This window comes from Oncorhynchus mykiss, chromosome 5 (genome assembly GCF_057628025.1).
Source record: "Oncorhynchus mykiss isolate SJ-2025 chromosome 5, ASM5762802v1, whole genome shotgun sequence".
NCBI lineage: Eukaryota > Metazoa > Chordata > Actinopteri > Salmoniformes > Salmonidae > Oncorhynchus > Oncorhynchus mykiss.
The window spans coordinates 16,004,599-16,031,375 of NC_143026.1; the positions used below are offsets into that span (position 1 = coordinate 16,004,599).

Here is a 26,777-nt window from a genome sequence, read left to right on the forward strand (position 1 = left end):
TGTGTTGCAAGACCAACCCATGTAGTAAGCTCCGGCATAAAGAGAGTAATTCGCTATTGAAGTTTCATACCGGAAGGAGCAACACATTACGCACACCGTTGTTTCGCATATTCAGCTATTTATATCTCAATCATTATGGCGGCTACGTCAGGGAAAGCTAAATCTAAATATACAGATGTACACACAAATTTAGAATAAATTGATTGGGAAAGTGAGAGATTGTTGTAGGACGATTCATTTTGCGATTCCCAAGTGGAGGAATATTTTTTGAACGGGAGAGTACATCGTTTTGGACTGGTAAGTTCTTCTCATGCTAATGCCCTTGTTTGAAATTAATAATATAAAATGTGATTTTTTTTATTTTTTAGAAGCAATATATAAACATGTAATGTCATGAAATGTGAGATGTGCGTGTCTGCCGCCCCACCCCAACCCACATGAAATAGCCTATTTGAGGCTGTTGAGGGGAGGGCATGCCCACAATAATGGCCAAAGTGAAATGGAGAAAGTAGATACAGCTGGTCCGTTGTAATATAATAAAGACAGTAGATCCAGCTGATCTGTCATAATACACTGCTCAAAAAATAAAGGGAACACTAAAATAACACATCCTAGATCTGAATGAATGAAATGTTCTTATTAAATACTTTCTTCACATAGTTGAATGTGCTGACAAAATCACACAAAAATTATCAATGGAAATCTAATGTATCAACCCACGGAGGTCTGGATTTGAAGTCACACTCAAAATTAAACTGAAAAACCACACTATAGGCTGATCCAACTTTGATGTAATGTCCTTAAAACAAGAGGTCACACATGAGGTCTAGCATTGTCTTCCATTAGGAGGAACCCAGGGCCAACCGCATCAGCATATGGTCTCACAAGGGGTCTGAGGATCTCATCTCGGTACCTAATGGCAGTCAGGCTACCTCTGGCGAGCACATGGAGGGTTGTGCGGCCCCCCCAAAGAAATGCCACCCCACTGACTGACCCACCGCCAAACCGGTCATGCTGGAGGATGTTGCAGGCAGCAGAACGTTCTCCACGGCGTCTCCAGACTGTCACGTCTGTCACATGTGCTCAGTGTGAACCTGCTTTCATCTGTGAAGAGCACAGGGCGCCAGTGGCGAATATGCCAATCTTGGTGTTCTCTGGCAAATGCCATAAGTCCTGCACGGTGTTGGGCTGTAAGCACAACCCCCACCTGTGGACGTCGGGCCCTCATACCACCCTCATGGAGTCTGTTTCTGACCGTTTGAGCAGACATGCACATTTGTGGCCTGCTGGAGGTCATTTTGCAGGGCTCTGGCAGTGCTCCTCCTTGCACAAAGGCGGAGGTAGCGGTCCTGCTGCTGGGTTGTTGCCCTCCTACGGCCTCCATGTCTCCTGATGTACTGGCCTGTCTCCTGGTAGCGCCTCCATGCTCTGGACACTACGCTGACAAACACAGCAAACCTTCTTGCCACAGCTCGCATTGATGTGCCATCCTGGATGAGCTGCACTACCTGAGCCACTTGTGTGGGTTGTAGACTCCGTCTCATGCTACCACTAGAGTGAAAGCACCGCCAGCATTCAAGTGACCAAAACATCAGCCAGGAAGCATAGGAACTGAGAAGTGGTCATCACCTTGCTAATTGCCTATAATTTCCAACTGTTGTCTATTCCATTTGCACAACAGCATGTGAAATGTATTGTCAGTGTTGCTTCCTAAGTGGACAGTTTGATTTCACAGAAGTGTGATTGACTTGGAGTTACATTGTTGTTTAAGTGTTCCCTTTATTTTTTTGAGCAGTGTATATTCAACCTAATATATATATTTATATATTTATATACATATACACACATCAAAAACTGAAAAATTGGGCGTGCAAAATTATTCAGCCCCCTTAAGTTAATACTTTGTAGCGCCACCTTTTGCTGCGATTACAGCTGTAAGTCGCTTGGGGTATGTCTCTATCAGTTTTGCACATCGAGAGACTGACATTTTTCCCATTCCTCCTTGCAAAACAACTCGAGCTCAGTGAGGTTGGATGGAGAGCATTTGTGAACAGCAGTTTTCAGTTCTTTCCACAGATTCTCAATTGGATTCAGGTCTGGACTTTGACTTGGCCATTCTAACACCTGGATATGTTTATTTTTGAACCATTCCATTGTAGATTTTGCTTTATGTTTTGGATCATTGTCTTGTTGGAAGACAAATCTCCGTCCCAGTCTCAGGTCTTTTGCAGACTCCATCAGGTTTTCTTCCAGAATGGTCCTGTATTTGGCTCCATCCATCTTCCCATCAATTTTAACCATCTTCCATGTCCCTGCTGAAGAAAAGCAGGCCCAAACCATGATGCTGCCAACACCATGTTTGACAGTGTGTTCAGGGTGATGAGCTGTGTTGCTTTTACGCCAAACATAACGTTTTGCATTGTTGCCAAAAAGTTCAATTTTGGTTTCATCTGACCAGAGCACCTTCTTCCACATGTTTGGTGTGTCTCCCAGGTGGCTTGTGGCAAACTTTAACCGACACTTTTTATGGATATCTTTAAGAAATGGCTTTCTTCTTCCCACTCTTCCATAAAGGCCAGATTTGTGCAATATACGAGACTGATTGTTGTCCTATGGACAGAGTCTCCCACCTCAGCTGTAGATCTCTGCAGTTCATCCAGAGTGAACATGGGCCTCTTGGCTGCATCTCTGATCAGTCTTCTCCTTATATGAGCTGAAAGTTTAGAGGGACGGCCAGGTCTTGGTAGATTTGCAGTGGTCTGATACTCCTTCCATTTCAATATTATCGCTTGCACAGTGCTCCTTGGGATGTTTAAAGCTTGGGAAATCTTTTTGCATCCAAATCCGGCTTTAAACTTCACAACAGTATCTCGGACCTGCCTGGTGTGTTCCTTGTTCTTCATGATGCTCTCTGCGCTTTTAACGGACCTCTGAGACTATCACAGTGCAGGTGCATTTATACAGAGACTTGATTACACACAGGTGGATTGTATTTATCATCATTAGTCATTTAGGTCAACATTGGATCATTCAGAGATCCTCACTGAACTTCTGGAGAGAGTTTGCTGCACTGAAAGTAAAGGGGCTGAATAATTTTGCACGCCCAATTTTCAGTTTTTGATTTGTTAAAAAAGTTTGAAATATCCAATAAATGTCATTCCACTTCATGATTGTGTCCCACTTGTTGTTGATTCTTCACAAAAAAATACAGTTTTATATCTTTATGTTTGAAGCCTGAAATGTGGCAAAAGGTCGCAAAGTTCAAGGGGGCCGAATACTTTCGCAAGGCACTGTATATAAGCTCAGGGAACACATGTTTATTATTTATATGTGAAACTATTCTAACTGAACATTTTCTTTCACAGTGACACTGACTCCGAATGGCAGCCCCCAGGGCCAAGGTGTCCATACCCCACTGAAGCTGGTTCATCCAGCTCCTGCCACAAGTGGTGTTCATCTGCCCAAATTTATTTCTGCAGGCATGGATGTGCCTCAGTGCCAAAAGGGCACAGCATGGAGGCGTCGCTGTGTTCTTTGCTAAATGAAGTCCTCCATCAACTGCGCCACATGCTTTACAGCAAAAAGAGACCGCTATGGCACCTGGCATCAGCAGCACAATATTGTGTAGAGCTTTGGCAAAGTGGGTGGGGTTACAACCTGCCGGTTTGGCCCTGTCCGGGGGTCTCATTGGATGGGGCCACAGTGTCTCCTGACCCTCCTGTCTCAGCCTCCAGTATTTATGCTGCAGTAGTTTGTGTCAGGGTGCTAGGGTCAGTTTGTTATATCTGGAGTACTTCTTCTGTCTTATCCGGAGTCCTGTGAATTTAATTATGCTCTCTAATTTTATTTTTCTCTCCGAGGAGGACCTGAGCCCTAGGACCATACGTCAGGACTACCTGGCATGATGACTCCTTGCTGTCCCCAGTCCACCTGGCCTTGCTGCTGTTCCAGTTTCAACTGTTCTGCCTGCGGCTATGGAACCCTAAACTGTTCATATCTACTCTTGGTGCTGTCCTGTTGCATCCTCTACAACTACTGTGATGATTATCATCATCATCATCATCATTATTATTATGACCCTACTGGTCATCTATGAATGTTTGAAAATCTTGGCCATGTTCTGTTCTCTGTGGAGATTATGACTGGCCATCCCTCAGCCTGGTTCCTCTAGGTTTCTTCCTGGGTTTTAGCCTTTCTAGGGAGTTTTTCCAAGCCACCGTGCTTCTACACCTGCATTGCTTGCTGTTTGGGGTTCTAGGCTGGGTTTCTGTACAGCACTTTGAGATATTAGCTGATGTACAAAGGGCTATATAAATACATTTAATTTGATAGAGGACTGAGGGTCTTCCAAATATTTAAAGTGTGTATAGTTACCCATGTTATTTTGTAAATTGGGGTGTGTTAGAATACCATTTTGGTATTTTGTATATTGTTATTTGTTTCAAAACGTATACCTTCACCAATTTGGCCACTTGGGTACATTTGGGCTACTTGTGTGGGACACTTCTGGGTGACTTCATGATAAATGTCATGTAACACACTCATTTTGGAAGTTATCATTCTGAAACTTTGCACAAGTACTGTTGCCCTCTTATAATTTTTCACTGAAATTGTCCCCATCATCCTATCTGAATGTTTGTTTTATCTTGTTCATTTTAAAGATGATACAAAAAAGAAAAAACGTATGGTTTTTCATTGTATTATCTAAACCATATCTATTGTGTTATATTCTCCAACATTCAATTCACATTTACACAAACTTCAGTGTTCTTTCAAATGGTACCAATAATATGCATATCCTTGGTTCTGTGCCTGAGCTACAGGCTGTTAGATGTGGGTATGTCATCAGGCGGAAATTGAAACAAGTAGGGGGGCCTTTTGCGACTAGCAATCCCGTATCCGGGAGCGTAATCATAGCCTCAAATGCATTAGCATAACGCAGCAGACATAAATACCACTAGAAACTTTTCCTATTCATGAAAATCGCAAATGAAATAAAATATATTCAAACACAAGCTTAGCCTTTTGTTAACACTGTCATCTCAGATTTTCAAAATATGCGTTACAGCCAACGCTAGACAAGCATTTGTTTAAGTTTATCATGGCATAATGCCATGCTAGGCTCTGCTGGCAGCAGGCAACATTTTCACGAAAATAAGAAAAGCAACCAAATTAAATCATTTACTTTTGAAGAACTTCAGATGCTTTCACTCAGGAGACTTCCAGTTAGATAGCAAATGTTCCTTTTTTCCAAAAATATGATTTTTGTAGGCGAAAAAGCTCCCGTTTCTTCATCATCCTTGGCTGAGAAATCGACCGGAAAATGCTACTACTACAACGCCAAACTTTTTTCAAAATTAGCTACATAATATTGACAGAAACACGGCAAACGTTGTTTAGGATCCATCCTCAAGGTGTTAACATATATTCGATAATATATCCGTTGAGGCAATTGGTTTCTCATAAGAAGCGATTGGAACCTCAGTATTTTATGCAAGATTTTCTGCGGGACACACGTGACCACTTGCTATATATGGTCCCTTACAGCCATTCTTCAATGGAAATGCCTAAAAAGACGTCACAATGCTGTAGACACCTTGGGGAATACGTGGAAAACGTAAGCTCATTCGTAGCTCATTCACAGCCATATAAGGAGTCATTGGCATGAGGCGGTTTTAAAAAATGCGGCACTTCCTGGTTGGATTTTTATCTGGGTTTCGCCTGTAACATCAGTTCTGTGGCACTCACAGACAATATCTTTGCAGTTTTGGAAACGTCAGTGTTTTCTTTCCAAAGCTGTCAATTATATGCATAGTCGAGCATCTGTGACAAAATATCTTGTTTAAAACGGGAACGTTTTTCATCCAAAAATTTTAATAGCGCCACCTAGTCGCAAGAAGTTAAACCATAGATTATTTTCCCATAGTGCAGTCCTACGTGGCAGTGTGGGAATTCTCAATTGAGCAGTGGTGTAAAAATACGTCGAAGTACTGCTGAAGTATTTTTTTTTGGTATCTGAACTTAATTATTTTATTTGACAACTTTTACTTCACTACATTCCTACAGAAAATGCTGTACTTCTTACGCCATTTTCACTGACACGTAAAAGTACTCGTTACATATTGAATGCTTTGCGGGACAGAAATGGTCCAGTTCACGCACTTATCAAGAGAACATCCCTGGTCATCTACTGCCTCTGATCTGGAGGACTCACTAAGCACAAATGCTTTGTTTGTAAACTATGTCTGAGTGTTGGGTGCCCCTGGCGATCTGTAAATATAAAGAAAATGGTGCCATCTGGTTTTCTTAAAACCTGTTGTGTAGGGTGCAGTATTTTGATGTTTGGATTAAAAACGTACCCAAATGAAACTGAAATTGTAAGATTCGGATAGAAAACACTAAAAAGTTTCCAAAACTGTCAAAATATTGTCTGAGTATAACACAACTGATATTGCAGGCGAAAACCTGAGGAAAATCCAACCTGGACGTGCTGTTTTTCCTGAAAGCTCTCTGTTCCATTGCCTGCCTTCGCTCTATTTAAAGGGATATCAACCAGATTCCTTTTCCTATGGCTTCCACATGTTGTGAACAGTCTTTGGACATAGTTTCACGCTTCTATTTTAAAAAAGGAGCGAGAAAGATCACATAGCGTCATTGGATGGCTGGGTGCCAGCAGCGTTTTCCATGTGCAATAGGCTGGAGCAGACATTTTCTCTCTCCTATTGAAGAAGCTACAGTCCGGTTGAAATATTATTGATTATTTATTATAAAAACAACCTGAGGATTGATTATAAAAAAATGTTTGACGTGTTTCTATGAACTTTACGGATACTATTTGGAATTTGTCTGCCCGGTCGTGACCGCTCGAGCCTGTGGATTTCTGAACAAAAATGCACCAACCAAATGGAGGTTATTGGGATATAAAAATCTTTATGGAACGTTTGTGTAACTGGGAGTCTCGTGAGTGCAAACATCCGAAGATCAAAAGGTAAGCGATTCATTTTATTGCTTTTCTGACTTTCGTGACCAATCTACTTGGCTGTTAGCTGTTTAATGTTTTGCCTGCTGAGAGAGATGTCCTTACATAAACGCTTGGTATGCTTTCGCCGAAAAGCCTTTTTGAAATCTGACATGCCAGGTGGATTAACAACAAGCTACGCTGTGTTTTGTTATTTTGCACTTGTGATTTCATGAAAATGTAATATTTTTTGTTAATTCGAATTCGGCGCTATGCAATTTAGCGGATGTTGACAAATGATCCCGCTAATGGGATGGGTGCGTCAAGAAGTTAACCAAATGTTGCAATTGCGATTTAACTTGTGAATTAGAGCAAAACTGTTGGAAATAGAATGACTATTCTAATTCTATTGTTAGAATATAATAGTGGGCACTTTGTAACCCATTCAAGTTACAACACTGTATTCAGAGTTAATGTTTACAGTTAATTCATTGAGCTGTATCTAAAGATATTTTCTTTATAGTTATTTATATATGTAACTGTATTAGAATTTGTGTGTTGGAGATTGCGAGAACTACATACAAAATATGTATTGGATTACGCTTTTGACTGCAAGTTCCAGAATGCCTTGCGACCGGAAGTAGAGAGAGAACTCGGCAGTTATGAACAAGTGATTATCCTGACTCTCGCAGGCAACTTTGTTTTGTCGAATCTAAAGTTGTTAAGTGATGTGAACAAGTAGTATTACTAAAAGAAGCTTGCATTTCAAACCCGACGTCCCAAGTCATTACTTTGTAGTTCTATATTTTGGTGCCGAAGCCCGGGAAAAGTATGAGCTGCAACGAAGATCGTAGGGATGAAGCGGCTGAAATGGCTGAGGAGGAGCATCGGCATGAAGCAGAAAGAATGAGACGAAAGCGGGGTACCATTCGAGGTGCCACAACACAGATTTTGGATCAGTTTGACGTGGAAATAACCCAGTCAAATTCAGATACCGATCACTTGGATACATTGTTGGAATTGCTGTCAGCTAAGGAGGACAGCTTGTTTGAACTTGACCGTGGAATTGAACAGTTAATGCCATTGGGCAGATTGGAGGCGGGGATTGCATGCACGGAGGATTACAAAGAGCGTGGTATGCTGAAGAGCCGTGCACAACGAGTGATAAAGAAAAACACAGGACCGCAATCCACTACCAGCACGGGTGAGTGACGCTAACTCAAACAGATCACAGAGACAATCAGTAAGGATACCAAAGTTGATTGAGAAATTCTATGGAGATGCCAGTATGTGGCAGTTTTGGAGCCAGTATGAGACTGCTATTCACAACAATGATTCACTGTGTAATAAAGAAGTTTACCTATCTGAAAACATCTCACTTGACCAGCTGCAAAGGCAGTAGCAGGACTGATGCTAACAGACAGTAACTGTGATGCAATCGCTCTGCTCAAGAGCAGATTTGGAAGGAAAGATCTTGTGATTAGTGCTCATATGTCAAAGCTGCTGAATCTCACTCATATGAAGAAATCCTCTGACCTAAACGCATTGAGGCAGGTATATGATGAATGTGAAATTCAGATTAGAAGCTTGGAACCACTGGGTGTAGTGTCAGAAACCTATGGAAGCACACTATGCCCAATCTTACTGCAGATGATTCCAGAGGACATAGCTCGACTATATTCGTCAGAGGGGAGTAGATGAATGGAAAGTGTCTGAGATTGTCAGTTTCCTACAGAAGGAGGTTCAGAGCAGGGAGAGAGCACTACAAATAACAAGATCATGCAAACAACAGTAAGAGAGCAAACCATGGAACAAGTCATGCTCCTCCAATTAAATGAAAACAAAAAAGACCCAACATGCCATCTGCTGCGGCACTGCACACATCCAGCCAGAAGGAACAAAACTGTCTATTCTGTGCCAGTGCAGACCACAAATCAGAAAACTGCCCTGACCACAATATTGTTATACGCAAAGAGAAAAAGAAAATGTGAAGATGGTTTGTATGTTTAAGACAGAAACACATTGCAAAATTCTGTAAAGTCAAAGATGTGTCATGTGCAACATGTGGAAGCAGACATCACATTGCTGTGTGTGCCGGTAAGGGTGAGGTGCAACCCCCTACTGTTTCTGCAGATGCTGTCGTTTCCTCAGTTATTCCCATTCAGTGAAGATGAAACCAGATGGACAGAACACTGTTGCTACAAACAGCAAAGGCATGGGTAGAAGGCCCGTCGGGCAGGAAGATCGCTCGTTGCTTACTAGATGGAGGCAGTCAGAGAAGCTTTGTACATGAAAAACCTTGTGAAGGGCTTGAAGCTACCAGTAAATCAGACAAGAGGCACTCACTCTTCACACGTTTGGCTCCTCTGCTCCAGCAACGTCCAAACGCAACACAGTGAAAGTAATCTTGGAGAATGTCGGGGACAAACAGCAGAGACTAGCCATAAAGACAATTGAAACTCTACAAGTGTGCAGAGCTGTGATGAAGGTTTCTGGTGAACAGATTCAACATGAGCTCAATAGAAAGGGACTGCAGCTTGTAGACGTTCCAGGAGATGACAATGATCCTGAACTCTGTCCTGATAGGAGCAGACTACTACTGGCAGAGTGGAGCGACTGACGGAGACGCTAGTTGCTTTAGAGAGCACCGTTGGATGGTCGGTGCAGGGACCAGTGTCCATGTCAAGTGTCGCCGAGGCAACATGCATGTTCATCCCACTTGATGAAGACACACTAGTCTCCAAACAACTGCATGCATTCTGGGAGCTTGAGTCTCTGGGTATTATTATAAGGTAGAAAACACAGAACCCAGAGGAAAACGAGGCTCTACAGAAGTTCGAGGAAATAACCACCTTCAAAGATGGACGATAGCACGTGGAGTTGCCATGGAAATGAGAAATGCCAGAACTCCAAGTATACAAGAAACGGTTTGAAGGTCTGAAGAAAAGACTGAGGGATGTGACGTTGTACAGCAGATACAATTAAGTAGTAGAGGACTATTTACAACAGGATATGGCAGAGGACGTGCCCAAGGACAAGGCATAAAGCGTAGACAAAGTAAAATACTACTTACCTCACCATGCAGTACTCCAAGAAGATAAGGTGACGACAAAACTGAAAGTGGTGTTTGATGCCTCGTCCCATGAAGATGGCTGTCCATCCCTCAATGACTGTCTACTCTCAGGACCAAACCTGAATCCGGATCTGCTCAGCTTTCTGATAAGGTTCAGACTACATGAAATCGCATTCATGGCAGACATCAAGAAAGCTTTCCTGTAGATATCCCTAGCAGAGAAAGACAGACGCCGTGAGATTCCTATGGCTCACAGGCCCACCAAGGGGAGAAAATGAAGAGGAGCTGCGTGTGCTGAGGATGAAAAGAGTGGTATTTGGAGCTTCCCAAGTCCATTCTTGCTGGCAGTTAAAATCAGGAAGCACCTGAAACAATATGAAACAGAACAACCAGAAGTTGTAGAGATAGTGACTTTCTCTATGTAGATGATTTCATCGCAAGTTCACACAACGTTGAAGAGGCTTACATTGTGACAACTGCAAAGTGAATGCTGTCGATTGCAGGCATGGACATCTGCAAGTGGATGACCAACTCTCCTGAACTGAAAACAAAATGGGGGAGTACGACAAATTTCCACCCATTGACACTAGAAACACAAGGAGTAGTGCTGAAGGTTTTAGGTTTAGTATGGAGATTAACAGATGACTTTCACCTCAGGCCGCTACTGAGCATTTTCTAACGCAAAAGGAAAACACAAAGAGAAGTGTTCTGCAGTCGTCTGCAAGCATCTTCAACCCTCTTGGTTCCCTGACCCCTTCACCATTAGGATCAAGTGCATGTTCCAGGAAATGTGGAAGAGGGGACTCAGCTGGGACAAAGAATTACCACCTGATCTGACAGGAGAATGGCAACAGTCGTGTTCAATACTACCCCAGTTACACCAGCTCACCATACCAAGGTGGTACAGAACAGACATGCGGCCACAGAACAGCCACACCCTGAAACTACACGTGTTCTGTGATGCAAGTGAAAGGGCCTACGGTGCAGTGGCTAACATGCAAGGTTAATCACAAGACAGGGAAACAACGACATGTCTAGTTGCATCCAAAATGAGCTCATGGGAGCGAGACTAGCAAACAACCTGATGACCACACTGGAAAAAGAAGAAAAACAGATTCAAATGTGGACAGACTCGATGATCGTGCTGCATTGGATTTGCAGCTCAGCACAGAAATGGAAACAGTTTGTCGAACAAAGTGAGAGATCCAGTCCTTGACCAATCCAGAGTCATGGTCACATATTGAAGTGAAAATGAATCCAGCCCTACAAGAGGACAAACTGTTCGAAACTTGCCACAGAGCCAGCTTTGGTGGAATGGACCCAGAATTCTGACATCACCCAATCAGTCCAAGGAGCCTGATGATAACAAGGTTCCAGAAGAGGTAAATGCAGAACTTAAGTCCAGTCGCCAGGTTACTGTACAACTCGCAGCAAACAGCACAGACATCACTGACCCTGTGTTGGAGCTTCAAAAGGTACAAACTGAAAAGAGTGTTCAGAGTCACCGCCTTGATAAAGAGATTCATGGCCAATGCTCGTACAAACAAAGATGCAAGGTGAACTGATTGCTGATGAACTGTTCGATGCAGAAAAGTACTGGATTAAGGTAACAAGAGTTTCGGACAGGAGATCAAACTACTGAAGGCAGGAAAAGGTCTAAACAATGACTGTCAAAATAAGATAACTGAAACCATTCTTGGACGAACACAAACTACTCAACTTCGTTGAGGAGACCTATTCAGTTGATATACTGCCGAGAGATTTAGATGATCACAGTTGTTCATCGGGAGGAGGATGTTGTAACTTGAATGGGTTACAGAGTTAATGTTTACAGTTAATTCATTGAGCTGTATCTTAAGATATTTTCTTTACAGTTATTTACATATGTAATTGTATTAGAATGTGTGTTGGAGATTGAGAGAACTACATTCATATTTTGTTGTATTGGTGAGTATTGGATTACGCTTTTGACTGCAAGTTTCAGAATGCCTTGCGTCAGGAAGTAGAGAGAGAACGCGGCAGTTATGTACAAGTGATTATCCTGACACTCGCTAGCAACTTTGTTTTGCAGAACCTAAAGTTGTTAAATGTAACGTGAACAAGTAGTATTACTAAAATAAGCTTTCATTTCAACCCCGATGTTCCAAATCATTACTTTGAAGATAGTTATTCTATATACAGTGTTTGATATGACAACAAATTAAAATGCCAGGCAGTTATTGAGACAGGGTACAAACTAAAGTGTTGATAAGTGTTTCCTAGGGGACCCTATAAGCTTTGGCTACATTGCATGTTCTCTCTTAGCTACTTCATGTAGCTAACATATTCTTGCTTTGCATATTCCTCTTTGATTTAGAAGATACTGTTGCACAAACATTGCTGATTTAGGTCTACAACGTCACTGTTATTATCAGGCTGTATTAGCTCGCTACGTTTGCTCTTACTCAGTACATTTATTAGCTAGCTAGCTATTAGCAGATAACAATTAGTGTCTCAAGTTTCCTGGCAACTTGCTAAGAAAAGACAAACTAGCTGTTTGCTGTTGTAAGAAACAAACTGATAGTGTCATTATAGAACGCTAGTGGATTTATATTACGAAACAAAGTGAAAACAGCATTGTTATCATCAACATTGTTGCATTGACCATGCAGACTGAACGCAAGTGTCTCGTGGTTGAGGAACATCAAATGGCCTCCTTGAGTGACCAGGGGCATGGCTAGGTCAGTGTGGAAAGTGGCATGGAGAGATAGAGCAATGACTCAAGTAGCAAATTAAACTATAAAAATTGACATTACACATGGCATATCATCTTTAACAAACCAAACATTCAAATACCGTTATGTTTATTTTTGAGGGGGGGGGGGTTACCTTTATCTAACTAGGCAAGTCAGTTAAGAACAAATTCTTGGCTCTGCCTGTCAGAAGTGGAGTTCCAGAGCTCACAGGTGTGCCTGGCATGGATTGTGACTCCATTTTGTTCCTTGCCCTCTTCAATGCGTCATTCTCCACCTGACTCTCCGCCAATTACGCGTGACTCTCCACCAATGCAGAGTGACTCTCCGCCAACGCATTAGCTTTCGCCTGTATTTCTGCCCTCAGATAATGCTTCTCTTTCTACTGGTCTGCCTTCAAGGACTTGATCTCAGTCTTCAAAGTTTGAATCTGATCCATGTGCACCTTCATCAGATGAGCTAAATGGTACCGCCCTGAGCCCCCATCGATTACAGCAGCCCATGATAGAAATGGTAGATCAATCCAGTTCGGATTTAAGTAGATATTTTGACTGACGCCTTTAGTGACAGGTCTAATGCTCTAATATTTAATCATTTCTGCCCTCTGAGTTTATATCTAAGGGGCATTTTTCACACCATTATTAGTTTCATTGCAAGTTCACACTAAAACAAACCGGCACTAAGAACAGCGTGAACGTTCACCTAGTCAGCGCCATTATTACCGCAATGCCCCTTAAAATGTTGCTCTGTGCTACCCAGTGGGAAGGGGGTCCACCCCGCCACCCTCCTCCTCCCTTCCCCATGGGCTAGGTCAGTCTTCTGTGCGCTGCTCTGCCGCCCGTTCTGTGCCTCCTGCACTTGTGCCTTGAACCTTGTGCGCCTACCGCCATCTCAGTGGATAAAGCTGGAGAACTGCAAGGCAATCCCATTGTGCACCACTCAGGAGCCATGACCAATATATATTGTCCTACTAGAAACATTGTTTGCAGAATTCACAGCCTGCTACACTGGTGAAAAAGGTTGGTAATATATCTGAGAATATTTAAGGGGCTTTTATATAATTCTAAATGAATTAATAGCTTTGTTATAAAAATTACAATTTGAGAGATTATTTTGTTTTCAAATAACGTAAAGTGAGTGGGGAAAAACCCATTCTTGAACATGGGGTGAGACATTGTTACTAATTTGTAAATAAAGCCAGTTTGTTATATATAATTATTTATTTCTGGTTTTAGAGGGAGAGAACCAGCATCTGTAGCAACACAGTTTGCACTGCGATGTAGTGTCTTAGACCACTGCGCCCCTCGGGGGCTGTACAACGTGACCAGTCAGGAGTACGCTACAGTACTACTGTAGGAGCAAAATAATCCTAACATTTCAACACCCTAATTGTAATCCAAGTTTCTCTTAGAATAAAAACCTTAGAGTAACAGTTTTATTAAGTAATACTGACAAGTTGTAACAAAAATGATAAGATGGCGCCAGTGCAGAAGGCAGACGGTTTTCGTGTCCCCATCCGATAGTGTTTTTTGTTCGTAACTTATCTTATGACCGAAAATATTTTATAGACATCAGGACTGCGATTACTCAGACTAGCAGAGTCCTTTTTCTTCTTTCATGACTTTGACGAGCCAGAGGATATACGGCTCCCTCGGGAACAGGCCCTGACCCCAGTGATCTGCTTGAAGAGGAGGCGGAGAAAGAGGCCAGCGAAAAAACCCTCACTCCCCTCAATTCTGCTCACAAACATGCAATCTTTGGACAAAATGGACGAGTTATTGGGAAGATTAAACTACCAACGGGAAATGAAAAACGAACATCTTATGCGTCACAGAGTCGTGGCTGAACAACGACAATATCAACATACAGCTGGCTGGTTATACGCTGTACCAGCAGGATGGAACAGCGGCGTCTGGTAAGACAAGGGGCAGCGCTCTGTGTATTTTTGTAAATAACAGCTGGTGCACGATATCTAAGGAAGTCTCGAGCTATTGCTTGCCTGAGGAAGAGTTTCTCATAAGCTGCAGATCACACTACCTACCTAGAGAGTTCATATTTTTCTTACCACCGCAGACCAATGCAGGCACTAAAACTGCACTCAGTGAGATGTTTACCGCAATTAGCAAACAGGAAAACGCTCATCCAGAGGCGGCGCTCCTAGTAGCCAAGGACTTTAACCCCTGAACTACCCATCCCGGATCCGGTATAATTGTCATCAGCAACGCTGATTAGCATAGCACCACAGTCAAATAATATTACTAGAAAATGTTCATATTCATGAAATCACAAGTGCAATATTGCAAAACACAGTTTAGCCTTTTATTAATCCACCTGTCTCAGATTTAAATGATGCTTTACTGCAAACGCAATACAAGTGTTTGTGTAAGTCTATCGGTCGCTCGACAAAACAATAAGTACACTTAGCATCAGGTAACTTGGTCACGAAAATCAGAAAAGCAATCAAATTAATCGTTTACCTTTGATGATCTTCAGATGTTTTCACTCATGAGACTCCCAGTTAGACAACAAATGTTCCTTTTGTTCCATAAAGATATTTTTTATATCCAAATATCTCCGTTAGTTTGGTGCGTTATGCCCAGGAATCCACCGGAAAGAGTGGTCACGACAACGCAGACAAATTTCAAATTATATCCATAATGTCCACAGAAAAATGTCAAACAGTTTTTATAATCAATCCTCAGGGTGTTTTCAAATATCTATTCGATAATATATCAACCGGGACAGTTGGCTTTTCACTAGGACCGGGAGTAACAATGGCCACCTTTCTCTTTTGCGCACAACACTCTGAGAGCCCCCACCTATCCACTTACGCAATGTGGTCGTTCACGCTCATTCTTCAAAATAAAAGCCTGAAACTATGTCTAAAGGCTTTTGACACCTTAGGGAAGCCATAGAAAAAAGGAATCTGGTTGATATCCCTTTAAATGGGCAATAGGGATGATTAAGAACAGAGGTTTCAAAAACAGGGGCACTTCCTGATTGGATTTTCCTCGGGTTTTAGCCTGCAATATCAGTTCTGTTTAACTCAGACAAAATGTTGACAGTTTTGGAAACTTTAGAGTGTTTACTATCCTAATGTGTCAATTATATGCATATTCTAGCATCTGGTCCTGAGAAATAGGCAGTTTACTTTGGGAACGTTATTTTTCCAAACATAAAAACAGTGCCCCCTAGCTTCAAGAGGTTAATGCAGGGAAACTTAAATATTTTTTACCTCATTTCTATCAACAATTTAAAATTTGCAACCAGGGGGAAAAGAACTCTGGACCACCTTTACTCCACACACAGATGCATACAAAGCTCTCCCTTGCCTTCCATTTGGCAAATCTGACCATAATTCCATCCTCCTGATTCCCGCTTAGAAGCAAAAATTAAAGCAGGAAGCAACAGTGACTAGATTAAATAAAAAGTGGTGAGATGAATCAGATGCTAAACGACAGGACTGTTTTGCTATCACAGACTGGAATATTTTCCTGGGATGCCCCCAATGGCATTGAGGAGTACACTACATATGTCATTGGCTTCATCAATAAGTGCATCGATGACATCGTCCTCACAGTGACAGTACGTACAGAAGTCTAAAGTTTACATACACCTTAGCCAAATATATTTTAAACTCAGTTTCCTGACATTTAATCCAAGTCAAAATTCCATGTCGTAGGTCAGTTAGGATCACCACTTTATTTTAAGATTGTGAAAATTTCAGAATAGAGAATTATTTATTCCAGCTTTTATTTCTTTCATCACATTCCCATCGGGTCAAAAGTTTACATACACTCAATTAGTATTTGGTAGCATTGCCTTTAAGTTGTTTAAGTTGGGTCAAACATTTTGGGTAGCCTTCCCACAATAAATTGGGTGAATTTTGGCCCATTCCTCCTGACAGAGCTGGAATAACTGAGTGAGGTTTATAAGGCCTCCTTGTTGCACAAGCTTTTTCAGTTCTGCCCACAAATTTTCTATAGGTTTGAGGTCAGTGCTTTGTGATGGCCACTCCAATACCTCAACTTTGTTGTCCTTAAGCCATTTTGTCACAACTTTGAAAGTATGCTTGGGGTCATTGTCCATTTGGAAGACCCATTTGCGACCAAGCTTTAACTTGGCTGCCTGACTGATGTCTTGAGATGTTGCTTCAATGTATCCACATAATTTTGCCTCCTCATGATGCCATCCATTTTGTGAAGTGCAACAGTCCCTCCAGCAGCAAAGCACATCCACAGCATGATGCTGCCACCCCTGTGCTTCACGGTTGGGATGGTGTTCTCCAGTTTCAACTGTTCTGCCTTATTATTATTCGACCATGCTGGTTATTTATGAACATTTGAACATCTTGGCCATGTTCTGTTATAATCTCCACCCGGCACAGCCAGAAGAGGACTGGCCACCCCACATGGCCTGGTTCCTCTCTAGGTTTCTTCCTAGGTTTTGGCCTTTCTAGGGAGTTTTTCCTAGCCACCGTGCTTCTACACCTGCATTGCATGCTGTTTGGGGTTTTAGGCTGGGTTTCTGTACAGCACTTTGAGATATCAGCTGATGTACGAAGGGCTATATAAATACATTTGATTTTGATTTGATTTGTTCTTCGGCTTGCAAGCCTCCCCCCTTTTCCTCCAAACATAAATGGTCATTATGGCCAAACAGTTCTATTCTTCTTTCATCAGACCAGAGGACATTTCTCCAAAAAGTCCAATCTTTGTCCCCATGTGCAGTTGCAAACCGTAGTCTGGCATTTTTATGGCGGTTTTGGAGCAGTGGCTTCTTCCTTGCTGAGCGGCATTTCAGGTTATGTCGATAAAGGACTCGTTTTACTGTGGATATAGATACTTTTGAACCCGTTTCCACCAGCATCTTCACAAGGTCCTTTGATGTTGTTCTGGGATTGATTTGCACTTTCCACACCAAAGTACGTTCATCTCTAGGAAACAGAACGCGTTTCCTTCCTGAGCGGTATGACTGCTGTATGGTCCCATGGTGTTTATACTTGCGTCCTATTGTTTGTACAGATGAACGTGGTACCTTCAGGCATTTGGAAATTGCTCCCAAGGATGAACCAGACTTGTGGAGGTTTACAATTGTTATTCTGAGGTCTTAGCTGATTTCTTTTGATTTTCCAATGATGTCAAGCAAAGAGGCACTGAGTTTGTAGGTAGGCCTTGAAATACATCCATAGGTACACCTCCATTTTCTGGAATTATCCAAGTTGTTTAAAGGCACAGTCAACTTAGTGGAGGTAAAATTCTGAATTCTCTGGAATTGTCATACAGTGAATTTTAAGTGAAATAATAGGTCTGTAAACAATTGTTGGAAAAATTACTTGTGTCATGCAAAGTAGATGTCCTAACCGACTTGCAAAAACGATCGTTTGTTAACAAGAAATTTGTGGAGTGGTTGAAAAACAAGTTCTAATGACTCCAACCTAAGTGTATGTAAACTTCCGACTTCAACTGTACATACTAGAGGTTGACCAATTAATCAGAATTTTTGGAAGCCGATTATTTAGATTTTTTTATTCCATCTTTATTTAACCAGGTTGAGAACAAGTTCTCATTTGCAACTGCGACCTGGCCAAGATAAAGCATAGCAGTGTGAACAGACAACAGAGTTACACATGGAGTAAACAATTAACAAGTCAATAACACAGTAGAAAAAAAAAGAAAGTCTATATACATTGTGTGCAAAAGGCATGAGGTAGGAGAATAATTACAATTTAGCAGATTAACACTGGAGTGATAAATGATCAGATGGTCATGTACAGGTGTGCAAAAGAGCAGAAAAGTAAATAAATATAAAACATTATGGGGATGAGGTAGGTAAAATTGGGTGGGCTATTTACCGTTAGACTATGTACAGCAGCAGCGATCGGTTAGCTGCTCAGATAGCAGATGTTTGAAGTTGGTGAGGGAGAGAAAAGTATCCAACTTCAGCGATTTTTGCAATTCGTTCCAGTCACAGGCAGCAGAGAACTGGAACGAAAGGCGGCCAAATGAGGTGTTGGCTTTAGGGATGATCAGTGAGATACACCTGCAAGAGCGCGAACTAAGGGTGGGTGTTGCCATCGTGACCAGTGAACTGAGGTAAGGCAGAGCTTTACCTAGCATGGACTTGTAGATGACCTGGAGCCAGTAGGTCTGGCGACGAATATGTAGCGAGGGCGAGCCGGTGCTTTAGTAACAAAACGGATGGCACTGTGATAAACTGCATCCAGTTTGCTGAGTAGAGTATTGGAAGCTATTTTGTAGATGACATCGCCTAGGTCGAGGATCGGTAGGATAGTCAGTTTTACTAGGGTAAATTTGGCAGCGTGAGTGAAGGAGGCTTTGTTGCGGAATAGAAAGCCGACTCAGGCAAGGCAGTCATCAGAAAAATCGAGGCTACTGAGTCTGCCGATAAGAATATGGTGATTGACAGAGTCGAAAGCCTTGGCAAGGTCGATGAAGACGGCTGCACAGTACTGTCTTTTATCGATGGCGGTTATGATATCGTTTAGTACCTTGAGCGTGGCTGAGGTGCACCCGTAACCGGCTCGGAAACCAGATTGCACAGCGGAGAAGGTACGGTGGGATTCGAGATGGTCAGTGACCTGTTTGTTGACTTAGCTTTCGAAGACCTTAGATAGGCAGGGCAGGATGGATATACGTCTGTAACAGTTTGGTCGTTTACAATGCATTCCACGAGCACTGCGTGGCAGGCTGACCACCTGTTACGTGAGTACAGTAAGGTGCCACGGTAAGTTGCTAGCTAGCATTAAACTTATCTTATAAAAAACAATCAATCTTCACATAACCTAGTAAAATCAACCATGTGTAGTTAACTAGCTTGTCCTGCGTTGCATATATTCAATGCTGTGCCTGTTAATTTATCATCGAATCACAGCCTACTTCGCCAAACGGGGGATGAGTTAACAAAAGCAAACATTGCACGAATGTACCTAACCATAAACATCAATGCCTTTCTTAAAATCAATACACAGAAGTATATGTTTTAAAACCTGCATATTTAGTAAAAAGAAATTAATGTTAGCAGGCAATATTAACTAGGGAAATTGTGTCACTTCTCTTGCGTTCATTGCAAGCAGAGTCGGGGTATGTGCAACAGTTTGGGCCGCCTGGCTCGTTTCAAACTAATTTGCCCAAATTGTACATAATTATGACATGACATTGAAGGTTGTGCAATGTAACAGCAATATTTAGATTTAGGGATGCCACCCATTCAATAAAATACGTAACGGTTCTGTATTTCACTGAAAGAATAAAAGTTGTTTTCTCAAAATAATAGGTCATTAATGTGGTCAAATTCGGAAACTACGGCTTGTATTTCTGTGTGTTTATTATATTATAATTAAGTCTATGATTTGATAGAGCAGTCTGACTGAGCGGTGGTAGGCAGCAGCAGGCTCGTAAGCACTCAAACAGCACTTTCCTACGTGTGCCAGCAGCTCTTCGCAGTGCTTGAAGCGCAGCGCTGTTAATGACTTCAAGCCTATGAACTCCCGAGATAAGGCTGGCAATACTATAGTGCCTATAAGAACATCCAATAGTCAAAGGTATATGAAATACAATGGTAAAGAGAAATTGTCCTATAAATTCCTATAATAACTACAACCTAAAACTTCTTAGCTGGGAATATTTTAGACTCGTGTTTTAAAAGGAACCACCAGCTTTCATATGTTCTCATGTTCTGAGCAAGGAACTTAAACGTTAGCTTTTTTACATGGCAGATATTGCTCTTACTTTCTCCTCCAACACTGTTTTCACATTATTTAAACCAAATTGAACATGTTTTATTACATATTCGAGAACAAATTGATTTTATTGATGTATTATACTAAATTCAAATAAGTGTTCATTCAATGTTGTTGTAATTGTCATTAATACATATACATATATATATAAATCTGCCGATTAATCGGTATCAGTTTTTTTTTTTGCTCCTCCAATAATCCGTATTGAAAAATCCAAATTGGTCGACCTCTAGTACATACCCCAACCAGAAGCCATGGATTACAGGCAGCATCCGCACTGAGCTAAAGGCTAGAGCTGCCGCTTTCAAGGAGCGGGACTCTAACCCGGAAGCTTATAAGAAATCCTGCTGTGCCCTCCGAAGAACCATCAAACAGCCAAAGCATCAATACAGGACTAAGATCGAGTCGTACGACACCGGCTCTGAGGCTCGTCGGATGTGGCAGGGCCTGCAAACCATTAGACAGAAGGGAAGCACAGCCGAGAGCTGCCCAGTGACACGAGCCTACCGAAGGAGCTAAACTACTTCTATGCTCACTTGAGGCAAATAACACTGAAACATGCATGAGAGCACCAACTGTACCGGGAGACTGTGTGATCACGCTCTCCGCAGCCGATATGAGCAAGACCTTTAGACAGGTCATTCACAAGGCCGCAGGACCAGACGGATTACTAGGACGTGTACTGACCAACTAGTAAGTGTCTTCACTGACATTCTTCAACCTCACCCTGTCCGAGTCTGCAATACCAACATGTTTTAAGCAGACCACCATTGTCCATGTGCCCAAGAACACTAAATGACTACCGACCCGTAGCACTCACGTCTGTAGCCATGAAGTGCTTTGAAAGGCTGGTCATGGCTCACAACACCATTATCCCAGAAACCCTAGACCCACTCCAATTTGCATACTGCCCCAACAAATCCACAGATGATGAAGTCTATTGCACTCCACACTGCCCTTTCCCACCTGGACAAAAGGAAAACCAATGTGAGAATGCTATTCATTGACTACAGCTTAGCGTTCAACACCATAGTGTCCTCAAAGCACATCAATAAGCTAAGGACCGTGGGACTAAACACCTCCCTCTGCAACTGGATCCTGGACTTCCTGACGGGCCGCCCCCAGGTGGTAAGGGTAGGTAACAACACATCCGTCACGCTGATCCTCAACACAGGGGCCCCTCAGGACTGAGCATGCCCCCATTCTCATTGACAGGGCTGCAGTGGATCAGGTTGAGAGCTTCAAGTTCCTTGGTGTCCACATCACCAACAAACTAACATGGTCCAAGCACACCATGACAGTTGTGAAGCGGACACGACAAATCCTATTCCCCCTCAGGAGACTGAAAAGATCTGACATGGTTCCTCAGATCCTCAAAAGGTTATCCAGCTGCACCATCGAGAGCATCCTGACTGGTTGCATCACTGCCTGGTATGGTAACTGCTCAGCCTCCGACCGCACGGCACTACAAGGGTAGTGTGAACTACCCGGTACATCAACCATGGCCAAGCTTCCTGTCCTCCAGGACCTCTTTTTCAGGCGGTGTCAGAGGAAGGTCCTAAAAATGGTCAAAGACTACAGCCACCCTAGTCATAGACTTCTCTCTGCTACCACACGGCAAGCGGTACCAGAGCACCAAGTCTAGGTCCAAGAGGCTTCTAAACAGCTTCTACCCTCAAGCCATAAGACTCCTGAACATCTTGTCAAATGGCAACCCAGACTATTTGCATTGCCACCCCCTCCCTTCACCACTGCCAATCTCTGTTGCCATCTATGCATAGTCACTTTAATAACTCTACCTACATGTACATACTACCTCAACTAACCGACATCCCCCTGTATGCATGTGTGCAAATAATATTTTTTTTACTGCTGCTCTAATTACTTCTCATTTTTATCCATATTTTTTTTAAACCACACTGTTGGTTAGGGGATCGTAAGCATTTCACTATAAGGTCTACACCTGCCATATTTGGCGCATGTGACTAACATTTAATTTTTAAAAAATTTGTATTTATCTGGGTGAGCTGCAGGACAGAGGATTAGCAATTATTACAGTATTGTTCTAAATTCAATCACCTCCATCCTCATTCAGAAATTGAAATTCAATTTTGAAGACACGCACGATTATCAGTTTCTATTTGGTTTATGTCGCCAATTCACTGTCAGTTCGACAAAGTAGCACCTTGGGACCCAAAATCATAATCCGTGCTCTAACTCCCCCTTGCGCTGGTCTGGAGCAATGAAGTAGTGATGCAGAGTACCGTACTAAACCACAAATTACTTTGAAGTCACGCAGTATAACACAAAACTTTCAGTTGAGCAACCACTGTTTGGTTCATCCTTACCCGGTGCAGTCCAGGTAACTCCTCCTTCGCCCGATGGTACGCTACCACACACTCCAGGCACTTATCGAGGTCATCGTTGAGTGCCGCCTTCTCGTTGACTGCCTCCTCATCCTCTGCTAACCAAGACACAGCACAGTACCTCTGGAGCAGTTTTGCAACATCGTCACCCAATGACGTGCACCAACGGCACATGCTCATCTACAAGGGACAAGATGAGAGTGTTGCTAGACCTTGTGATCATTTGACATCCAACATGCAAGAATGTACTCCTTTGAGGACAATGAACTCGTTGGTTCTGCTGACACACATCCACTTTATCAATGAGCAGCATTGGCCGCCTAAATCAAATCTGTAGAAATGTATTTGGTGCTACAAACTGGTAAATGTTTGTGACACTGGGATTTGGCTGAGCAGTCACAATAGTTAAGTGGATAGTACAGCAAGGTCACAAGTTCCCATTCAAGAAACAAGTACCCCAGGAAGCCTTATCCAACATAAACAATCCCATTGAGTTGGGTGTGAAACCCTGGCCGGGAGGTGAGAAAACTGGCAGAAGACAGGCACTTCAAGGTCTGCCCCTGGGCCGAAAGCTTACTTTGTCTCAAACACCATGGTTTGAAACCACAGTTTGAGATTATTTTTTATTTAACTAGGCAAGCCAGTTAAGAACAAATTCTTATTTTACAATGACGGCCTAGGAACAGTGGTTTAACTGCCTTGATCCGGGGCAGATCGAAATATGTTTACCTTGTTAGCTCAGGGATTCAATCTTGCAACCTTTCGGTTACTTGGCCCAAAACTCTAAACACTTGGAGGTGTCAAGTACAAATATTCACTTTAACAGCAGTTACGGTCCCAAAAACTACCGTCAAATAATAAAAGGCCTACTTCCTGTATTTTAGCTAGCTAGAACAGGGCCTAATTACTGTAAATTTAGTTAGCTGGCTAAAGTACAGTAAACAGGGCTTGATATAGCTAGCTAAATTACAGTAAGTATGCCTTTTTATTTAAGGTCGTTTTTGGTACCGTAACGTAACTGCTGTTAAAGTGAATATGCCAACTTGAAATCTTATACAACTAGTAGAAAAAGCTTGAGAAAAATTTGACGTTGACACATGCGAAAGTTGTAACCAAGTTACCGTTACTACGAGCATTTAGTAATAACATTACTAGGCCGTCTACTGTACTACCAACACCGTTTACAGTGACATTGGCAATATTATCTAGTTGGCCTAGCAGTGTCAGGCCCCATTTCACCAACAAAAGAGCTCCAATATCGCTAATATTCCATATGTTGGTGTGCGTGACTGTCTAAATGTTGTTTTAAATCTGTAAATCATCAAGTGATTCGTCAAGTGGCTGGTTAGGTAGTTAGCAACTAGCAGCGCAAATTGTAGCTAGTTACCTGGCTAACGCACCGTTAGCTTCAGCTAGATGCACAACAGGAACATTTGAAATGTAACTAACTTAACTAGCTAGATATGACGCCAACTTTAATAGTTAGCTAGCTACTTGTTTTCCTTATCAGCAAATGTCACGACATTCAATTTGTTGGCGATTTTAGAGACGTTTGTAGTCTAGCTTCCAGTTGTGTCGACAAAGTTGTCTGGTGAAAGCAAGGATGTAAACCTGGTGGCATGAGTCGAACCCTGCCGCGGTCTGGAAAGTCGTTAGCTGGCTACAAAGTCGCGTCTTGTTTAACCAGAACTCACCATGTTGAACAAGTGCTTAATCCAAACGGTGCACTAATTTATTTAATCTTGGTAGATATATAGATTCCCAATATAACGAACATTCAATGACATTTCTCGCTAACGTGCTGTTTACACTGCAAACACACGCGGTCATTCTAGAACAAAATCTCCTCGGAGTTTAACCAGTGATGTTCTCACTCCCCTTGTCCCCTGCTGATTTACTTACTGCTTCTTCTTTGGGATTTGGTTGGCGGATCGCATCCAACATTTAGGTGCAAACACCGCCACCTACTGTACTGGTGTGCGAGGCCTTTCACGACATACCTACATTATAATCTTAGACACAAAATTAGGAAAAGGATAAGGAAAATTACCCAACCACATATTAGCCCCATCTAAAAAAAAAAAAACACCACCCATCCACTATTTAACCCCACCTAGACCTACTCCAGACCAGGTCTGAGAGGATATCATTACCACTCAACACCTACTGCAGCTGTTCTGCAGTAAATTTTCACAATCCCAAGTACTTCTCTTCTCTCTATTTTCTGTGAATTAAGATACATTTCTGCAGTACAACTAACATCTCCCTTCTACACACTGCTGTAATATGCCCAATATGCCCAAGTATCCATTATCTCTACAAATCTCATTCCCACTGGGCCAAAATCATCCTGATCTTCCTTGGGACTAGGCCCAAACTCGGCAATCACACTCAACAAGTTCCATCTCTGAACTACTGGAGCACATACAGTGCCTTGCGAAAGAAAAACTGTATTTTTTTGTGAAGAATCAACAACAAGTGGGACACAATCATGAAGTGCAACGACATTTATTGGATATTTAAAACTTTTTTAACAAATCAAAAACTGAAAAATTGGGCGTGCAAAATTATTCAGCCCCCTTAAGTTAATACTTTGTAGCGCCACCTTTTGCTGCGATTACAGCTGTAAGTTGCTTGGGGTATGTCTCTATCAGTTTTGCACATCGAGAGACTGACATTTTTTCCCATTCCTCCTTGCAAAACAGCTCGAGCTCAGTGAGGTTGGATGGAGAGCATTTGTGAACAGCAGTTTTCAGTTCTTTCCACAGATTCTCGATTGGATTCAGGTCTGGACTTTGACTTGGCCATTCTAACACCTGGATATGTTTATTTTTGAACCATTCCATTGTAGATTTTGCTTTATGTTTTGGATCATTGTCTTGTTGGAAGACAAATCTCCGTCCCAGTCTCAGGTCTTTTGCAGACTCCATCAGGTTTTCTTCCAGAATGGTCCTGTATTTGGCTCCATCCATCTTCCCATCACTTTTAACCATCTTCCCTGTCCCTGCTGAAGAAAAGCAGGCCCAAACCATGATGCTGCCACCACCATGTTTGACAGTGGGGATGGTGTGTTCAGCTGTGTTGCTTTTACGCCAAACATAACGTTTTGCATTGTTGCCAAAAAGTTCAATTTTGGTTTCATCTGACCAGAGCACCTTCTTCCACATGTTTGGTGTGTCTCCCAGGTGGCTTGTGGCAAACTTTAACCGACACTTTTTATGGATATCTTTAAGAAATGTCTTTCTTCTTGCCACTCTTCCATAAAGGCCAGATTTGTGCAATATACGAGACTGATTGTTGTCCTATGGACAGAGTCTCCCACCTCAGCTGTAGATCTCTGCAGTTCATCCAGAGTGATCATGGGCCTCTTGGCTGCATCTCTGATCAGTCTTCTCCTTGTATGAGCTGAAAGTTTAGAGGGACGGCCAGGTCTTGGTAGATTTGCAGTGGTCTGATACTCCTTCCATTTCAATATTATCGCTTGCACAGTGCTCCTTGGGATGTTTAAAGCTTGGGAAATCTTTTTGTATCCAAATCCGGCTTTAAACTTCTTCACAACAGTATCTCGGACCTGCCTGGTGTGTTCCTTGTTCTTCATGATGCTCTCTGCGCTTTTAACGGACCTCTGAGACTATCACAGTGCAGGTGCATTTATACAGAGACTTGATTACACACAGGTGGATTGTATTTATCAGGTCAGCATTGGATCATTCAGAGATCCTCACTGAACTTCTGGAGAGAGTTTGCTGCACTGAAAGTAAAGGGGCTGAATAATTTTGCACGCCCAATTTTTCAGTTTTTGATTTGTTCAAAAAGTTTGAAATATCCAATAAATGTCGTTCCACTTCATGATTGTGTCTCACTTGTTGTTGATTCTTCACAAATA

At 42.2% G+C, this 26,777-nt stretch overlaps 1 protein-coding gene across 2 annotated transcripts in view; it reads right to left on the reverse strand.

Moving 5' to 3' along the window:
- The window catches only part of setx (senataxin), a 67,530-nt gene extending 42,711 nt beyond the window's left edge, over window positions 1-24,819 (reverse strand). For both annotated transcript variants that reach the window (XM_090233917.1, XM_021601888.3), the window contains exons 1-2: window positions 24,586-24,819; window positions 22,874-23,071 (exon numbers count right to left, since the gene is read on the reverse strand). In XM_090233917.1, the coding sequence (XP_090090043.1) occupies window positions 22,874-23,071; window positions 24,586-24,588 (201 nt within the window). In that variant the 5' untranslated portion in view covers window positions 24,589-24,819. The remainder of the gene's footprint in view (window positions 1-22,873; window positions 23,072-24,585) is intronic.
- Window positions 24,820-26,777: the final 1,958 nt, after the last annotated feature.